Source organism: Acomys minous (genome assembly GCF_964271855.1).
Source record: "Acomys minous genome assembly, chromosome: 15".
Lineage (NCBI taxonomy): Eukaryota > Metazoa > Chordata > Mammalia > Rodentia > Muridae > Acomys > Acomys minous.
The window spans coordinates 81,187,007-81,195,247 of NC_140497.1; the positions used below are offsets into that span (position 1 = coordinate 81,187,007).

At 38.7% G+C, this 8,241-nt stretch overlaps 1 protein-coding gene across 1 annotated transcript; it reads right to left on the minus strand.

Moving 5' to 3' along the window:
* Positions 1–6,326: 6,326 nt before the first annotated feature.
* Positions 6,327–7,393, minus strand: LOC311584472 (olfactory receptor 7A17-like). Its single transcript, XM_084758828.1, has one exon. It carries the CDS (start codon positions 7,370–7,372, stop codon positions 6,413–6,415), a length of 960 nt encoding a protein of 319 aa, XP_084614954.1. The 5' UTR covers positions 7,373–7,393; the 3' UTR covers positions 6,327–6,412.
* Between the last annotated feature and the right edge of the window lie 848 nt (positions 7,394–8,241).

Consider the following 8,241-nt stretch of genomic DNA (forward strand, 5'->3'; position numbering starts at 1 on the left):
TGTGTCAGCATATTTTTTTAAAGCCACAAGAAAATAAACAACACACTCTCTCAATGTTTAAATATGTAGGGATGGGGTTGGAGAGTTGCCTCAGTCATTAAGAGCATTGACTGCTCTTCCAGAGGACCTTGTTTGAATTCCCAGCTTCAACATGGCTCATGACCATCTGTAAACCTAGTTCCAAAGGCCTCTATGGGCAATGCACACATGTAGTGCATATGCATGTATGCAGGCAAAACACTTGCACACATAAATATATTTTTATAGCATGTAGAAAAACTTTCTCATGAAAGGCAAACGTCACATAACATCCCAGAATTCACACACATGAGAAATCATTTTAGAGTAAAGAATGTGGTAATTTTTCTATCGAAGTTCACATATCTGTAAGCATCCGAGAGTTCATAGATGAGAAACAAGAAACCTTACTATATGAACCCAATCTTTACTTGACATCAGAGTACATGTGCAGGTGAGAAACTTAAATAGGGGACACCAACCCCACCCACTGCCCCAGAAGGGCTGTATCCCCCGGGAGGCTTTAGTCTCACTACCTTGGTCAACACAACATGACTTGAATGCTCTGGCTAGTTCCATTTTCCTAATGAGTACATTGTACTTGGGAAGGGTTTTTTTGTTGTTGTTGTTGTTTTGTTTTGCTAAGCTTGGATCATTCCTTGTCACCAAGGTGAGAGATTCACATCATGGAGACTCAAGCTTGTCCACTGCTTATATACCCAGGGGGCTTCAGCCCCTGTGGACACATTGTACCTAGGGGATCCCAACCCATTTCATTACCCAGGTGAGGGTTGTATATGTGAAAATCTCTAGCCACATATTATCCCCAAGAGTTCTGTCCTATCCTGTGCCCCTGTGTGCAGTGTATGTATGGGAGACTCCAGCCTAGGCAAGTAAAACTTGGTGATCTTCATCCATTCAACTGCCTCAGCATATATAACACATCTAAGAAGCTTCATTAACTTGTCATCTTGGTGACCAAAGTATTCCTGCATCCCTGAGTGGCCTCTGCCCCACCTCAGGAAGCACACAATGGCTGGTAGGCTCCAGTCCCATCCAGTTTGCATCTTACACCTGAAGCCTCTAAAGTCTTGTATCATCCAGGTTAGGCCTGTATGCCCAGTAGATTTCAAGCCCACGTTTCCACTCTTAGAACACAGTTCACAAATGGGAGACTACAATTTAGCCTGAGATTAGCATAGGATACTCATGGGGGATCTAGTCCTTGGCTCATTTTCAAGGCAGAGGTTTTATGTCTAGGAAGCCCCAGCCTGTTGGATCTGCTCATTAACAATTAGGTTTCATCATGAATTTATTAAACAAAAGTACCTTCCTTACAACTCGACTCCTCAAAGCAAGAGGGAAAGGAGGTTAAAAAGAACAGAGTAAACCTTCCCGGTCTCAGTTCCACAGGATGAATCCCTAGGCATCTCTGGGATGGTATGCAGATCCTCTCTCCATGGAAGCAATCTGCCCTTCGTGGTCCAAGACTGCAGTGCTCTCTCATCTCCCCATCTCCTCCCAGTTGGTGCACTACCCATCCTCTCTCTGGTTACCTCTTCCCATTGATGGTCAATTTGCAATATAATTGCCCGGCTGGAGTCCCTGGTCCTTAAAAAAAGTTCGGACCCAGGATGGCTCCTCTCAGTCCATCACCAAGTTTGTCTCTGTGGGGTTATCTGGTATCTCAAAGTCCACCAAGACTGTTTTTACCAGAGGCCAAGTCACATTCCTTCCACACCAGCCATGCCAGTCACCTCAATGAGAACAACCTTCCCAAAAGGCACTAGTTTTATTCTTTACCCTAATGAGAAATCACAACCCCAGAGTGTCCAGACAAACCCATCTTGGTGAAGATTGAGTGGCCAGGGGTCTCTGGCTTCACTACTCTGTGAACAGTGTAAACACTCCAAATAAGGAAGAGTTGACATAAAGAAGAAAAAAAGTCAACCAGTGACCTAAGTCTAGATGCTCAAGTCTCAATATGAAAGCACACACCCCTAATTATGAGTTTTATATTATATTCAATGAAAGTAAATTAAAAACTAACTTTAAGTATGTTCAAATAATTCAAAGAAAGATCTAACTAAAGCTAACCTAGAACAATGTAGGCAAAGATAACCATGAACCTTGATCCTTCTACTTCTACCCTCTGAGTGTTGGGATGGGTGTGGAAATATAGTTTTTGTTGTTGTTTGCTTGCTTGCTTGCTTGCTTTTGTATTCTTTTACTTGAACTATTAAATTCAAACACTAAACTTAAACTTTGAGCATTTTGTTTACACAGCTGGATGACAACAAAAAAAAACTATTTTTATGAAAATGTGACAAGTTTTCAAATAATTTGCCCCTACCCCTAAACACTGACAGCTATTTGAGCACATTATTAATTGTACAAAAAAAGAAAACAGATGAATAATATCTTAATTTCATGACCCATTAAATTATTAGTCAAAATGCTTTAAATCTGTACAGGTCACTGTATAGATTGTTATCCTATAATCAGCTATTTTAAAGGATAATCTTTTTTAAAAATTTTTATTAATTTATTCTTGTTACATCTCAATGGTTATCCCATCCCTCGTATCCTCCCATTCTTCCCTCCCTCCCATTTTCCCCTTATTCCCCTCCCCTATGACTGTTCCTGAGGGGGATTACTTCCCCCTGAATGTGCTCATAGGGTATCAAGTCTCTTCTTGGTAACCTGCTATCCTTCCTCTGAGTGCCACCAGGTCTCCCCCTCCAGGGGACATGGTCAAATATGAGGCACCAGAGTTTGTGTGAAAGTCATACTCCACTCTCTACTCAACTGTGGAGAATGTTCTGTCCATTGGCTAGATCTGGGTAGGGGTTTAAAGTTTACAGCCTGTATTGACCTTGGCTGGTGCCTTAGTTTGAGCGGGACCCCTGTGCCCAAATCTGCCTATCATAATGTTCTACTTGTAAGTTTCTAGGACCCTCTGGATCCTTCTACTTTGCTATTCTCCCATGCTTCTCTCATCTAGAATCCCAATAGGATGTCTTCCCCTCTGTCCCATTTTCCTGGTAAGTGAAGGCTTTCATGGGACATACCCTTTGGGCTAGTATGCAGATATAAGTGAGTATATACCATTTGAGTCTTTCTGCTTCTGGGTTAACTCACTCATTATGCTAATTTCTAGCTCAATCTATTTGTTTAAAGGATAATCTTAATTGGTCTGGCCTCGGCAGAACATGTGTATTAAAAGTTAGTCATACTTAACAAAGCTTTCACTAGATTTTGTAGCAGAAGAAAAAATACACACAGATATTAACTGTAGGTGGTGCATTATACTTTTGATAAACTGGAAGATTAATCCCAATGTAGAAATAAAACAGATTAATTAGGATTTATAGCCATAGAGAAGCAAGCTGCAGAGTTGCTGCCACATTTCTTTGTACAAAACTACTTGCTGCAAATCTTGATGACTTGAGAACTCAGGTGAATCCTATCAAAGAAGAGGAGAACTGATCTAAGCAAGTCATCCTCTGACCTTGATATGTGTACTATGATGTATGTGCATATACACCAAAATATATAATTGAGCAAGTGTATTTTTCTTGTTTATTTTATGTATATGAGTCCTCTGTTTTCATACACACCAGAAGAATGAACCAGATTGTATTACAGATGGTTGTGACTCACCATATGGTTGCTGGTAATTAAACTCAGGGCCTCTGAAAGAGAAACCATTGCTCTTACCCGCTGAGCCATCTCTCCATCCCCAAATAAATGTATTTTTAAATGCCTTTAGAATTATTTATTTTTATATGTATGGATGTTTTGCCTCTCTGAACATGCCTGGTGTCCACAGAAATGGAAGAGGGCGTTGGATATGCTGGAACTGTACCTAGAAATTGCTGTGAGAAGTCTGTGGCTGGCTGCTGGAAGTTGAATTCATATCTTCTGGAAGAGCAATCAGTGCTCTTACCCACTGAGCCATATCTCCAGCCCCAAATAGTTGTCTGTTTTAAGACAAGAGAGTGGTGTTTGTACAAATGATCTGTGGTTCCACAAGTAAGCCCATAGTTGCATATAAACAGAAGATAGCAAAGCTGGGGGGATGTCCCCTCACCTAACAATTACATTTTAGAAATTGGTATTTTACAAGATTGTATGATCTTAGCTTGGCTTTGTTACACATCTAAAGCTAACAGTCTTATCAGACAGAGACTAAAAACAGCTGAGTTCAGTGGTCAAACTTAGCTTCTTGTTATCTTTAGACATGTTTGGACACCAGGTGACCATGTTCACAATTACTCTATTATACAAATCAATCTCATATAATTGGGTTACAACATAAACACTGTATGAATGACTTCCTGTAAAGACTTCCTGTATGGATGACAGTCCTGTAAGGACAGATCCTGTAAGTCATCAAAAGGTTGTAAAATGAAGAGGTTCTTGAGAATGAAAGAGTGCATAGGAATGTTGGCTTCCTTCAGTCATGGGGTATTTGGTCATGACTCAGTTTATTTCAAAAGGATGCATATCATGTCCATCAGTGAAAAAAGTCATATTTGAAGACAGCACAGACATTTTCAAGCAGCAGCAGAAAGGTAATTCAATGAAGCAACATAAAATGCAACAGCCAATCCAGTGTTTCAACCCAGTGAACGCAAACTATTATTTTTACTATTCCAAGAGTAGAAACAGAACATGAAAAAGAAGTAGTTTCCATAAAAATATGAAATTGTTTAACAGTGTTGTTGTTTTCTTTCTCATATTAAAGTAATTTTATTTTTATTTTTTTAAAAAGATTTATTTATTTATTGCATATGAGTGCTTTATCTGCAGAAGAGGGTATCAGATTACATTATAGATGGTTGTGAGCCACCATGTGGTTGCTGGGGATTGAACTCAGGACCTCTGGAAGAGCAGGCAGCGCTCTTAACCACTGAGCCATCTCTCCAGCCCTAAAGTAATTTTAATATTAAAAATATTAAAAATATTTCATAGTTTTAAGCCCATATTGTCAATTTATGTATTTGATTTTTTTCTGTCCACATAAACCCCAGTTGAAGTAATCAGCTTTACCAGTAACTACATTATTCATTGTGTATATTCAGTTACCTAAATAAGAAAATAAAACCTAACATCCAGTAGAGAAGACATTTTATGTTAAAGTATGCATGAGGTAAGGTGTAAAATAAAATCATAATGAGGAAGTAATGGTATAGGTCGGTGTATGCCATGTGCTTCTTATGCACAAGTGCCTGAGTTCACTTCTCAAAATGAATGGAATAAAAAGACAAAGAGAGGAGGGAGGGAAGTGGAAGATAAGGGGAAACAAAAGGAGAGAAATGAAGGAAAGGAGAGAAAGTCCAGGAAGAAAGATGAAAATTCTAGAACTCAGAAAGTGGAAGAAGGAAGTTCATTAGTTCAAGGTCAACCTGAACCACTCAGTAGTCTCTGTTTCAAAAAGAAAGAAAAATGGAATAATTATGAAAGAACACATAAAAATTGTGGCTCAATTTTTAAATAATTTGCTTATTTTTTTGAGAATTTTGCATAAGCATACTGTATATTTTTTATTACACCCACATTTTACTCCTCTCTCCAACTCCACCCATATCCTCTTACTGTGTTTCTTCCAAACATATACCTTCTATACTTTCTTTTAATAAATGATTGCACCTAATTAGTGTTGGACATATGCACATGCAGAGGGGACCATGCATAGGACCAAGGATCAATCTCCAAAACAGGAAGACCCATCCCTACATTTGCAGCATTAACTACTGATAACTTCTCATCTAGAAGTGAGACCTCATAAGACTTTTTCAACTATATGCTAAACTATTAACTGGATTGATCTTATGAAAGTCTTGTATAGGCAGACATAGGCACTGTGCATTCATGATTCTAAAAGTCATGTTATGTCCAGTAGACAAAATTTCCTAGTGGTCTGTGAAACCTCTGTTCTTATTTTATTACTTTGTTCCTCTTCTTTTATAATGTTTTATGAGCGTGTGGAGGTGTTTCACATGTTCTGATACTATAAAATTAAGTATATATCTACCTCATTTATCAAATGGAATTGTTTCCATAGGAGGATCAAAACTTAAGAATATTCCTTTAGTGGAATAAATGTCAACATATATTTTCCAAAATAAATAATTCTTCACAAGTCCCAGTCATTCTCAATTAACAGAAGTTTCTGACACAATGGTAGGAATGTGTTGGGGAATGTGGAAAATAACAATGGATTGCTGATAACAGAAAAAATCTAAAGGAACAACTTGAATTGTATATATAAGAAAAGTGATGTAAAAGACAGAACAATTATATGAGACAAATGACTACATTTTTGTTAATCAATCTGATCAATGGACTACAATGGAAAATCCAAAACATTACTACAAAAAAAGATACTTTATGAAGGTGAATCCATTGGCCTGCTTCCAGTTACACTCCATAACAGGATTTTCAGAGCTGTTTTTATGTCTTTGTTCCTCAGACTGTAGATGAAAGGGTTCAGCATGGGGGTGACAACGGTGTACATCAATGAAGCCGTTGCAGTGGCATGTGAGTTTTGGGTCACAGCAGAACTGAGGTACACTCCCAGGAGGGTGCAATAAAATAAGGAGACAACCGAGAGGTGAGATGCACAGGTGGAAAATGCTTTGTACTTCCCTTGAGCTGAGGAGATTGCACGTATGGAGGACACTATCTTACAGTAAGAGTAAAGGATACCAGAGAGGGGACCCACAGCCAGTAGCATGGCTGTAATGTAAATTACCATGTCATTAAGAAAGGTGTCAGAACAAGCATGGTGTACAACCTGATTAAGTTCACAGAAAAAGTGAGGGATTTCCAGGTCTGTGCAGAATGATAACCGCAGCACCAAAAAGCTGTGTAATAAAGAATTCAGAACACCTATTACCCAGCATGCTAGTATCAGTAATCCACAGCGTCTTGTGTTCATGATGATCATGTAATGCAGGGGGTAACAAATGGCTACATAGCGGTCATAGGCCATCACAGTCAGGAGAAAAATATCTAATCCTGAAAAAAGCAGTAAGAAGTACATCTGAGTGATGCAGTATGCATAAGTGATGGCCTTGCTTTGTGTCTGAATGTTCACCAGCATCTGTGGGACAGTGGTGGAAGTGAAGCAGATGTCCACAAAGGACAGATTGGAGAGGAAGATGTACATAGGTGTGTGTAGGTGTGAGTCTACAATGATGGCCATGATGATGAGTAGGTTGCCAAAGACAGTTACTAGGTACATGGAGAGGAAAAGTCCAAATATGAGAGGCTGAATTTCAGGTCGATTCTCTGAAAATCCCAGAAGAAAGAATTCTGAAATCTGAGTGTCATTTCCTGGTTCCATGTGTTTGATATGCCTACTAAAAAAAGAATTTGGGAAAGACCTGGTCACCCATCAATAACTTGACATCATTTATAGATAAGTACTCTATAGACAGTTATTCTCTATACTTTCACGAGTTATGTTTTATATTATCATCTGTCAACTGAAAAAGAAAATTCTCTGATGTAAATTAACAATTTCATTGATCTATTGACATACATTTAAATATTCAAAAGAAAAATTGATGTTCACTTAACCAAACAATAGCAGTAGCTTACCCCACCCCCACCAGAACCTATGTGTTACCAAGACAACAGGTTCTTCACCAGGCAACTTAGTCAAGCACTCGAATCGTTAAAGTGATTCTACAAGTCCAAATGTGTAGGGACACAGAATTTATTTCTCTATTTTACATGAATCCCCTGAGAATATTATCTCTGATAATCTCTGATTACTAATCCCTGTGTTGTACTGAACCTCTGCCCAAAGTCTGTGTATTAAGTGAACTTTAGGCCTTTGAGATGATCCTGACCCTGCCTCCATTTTTTACTCTCTTGATTATAGACTTTTCCCCATCATGGACTTTTTACCCACTCACCTGGTTGGAGACACAGATAAGTGTACCTGTCACCCTTCATTAAAGAAGCTTATTTTTATTTTTAAATTAATTAATTAAGTAATTAATTAATCAATTCACTTAACATCCAGATTGTAGGCCCTCCCTCCTTTCCTCCTGGTCCTACTCTCCCCACTCTTCCCCCTTCCCCCACTACCCTACTCCTCAGAAAAAAAAAACCATATACCAACCTACTCCAGCATCAAGTCACATCATGAGTGAAGGCATCTTCTTCCTCTACTTTGACTCAAAATTTACCCTGCCTACAAATTTT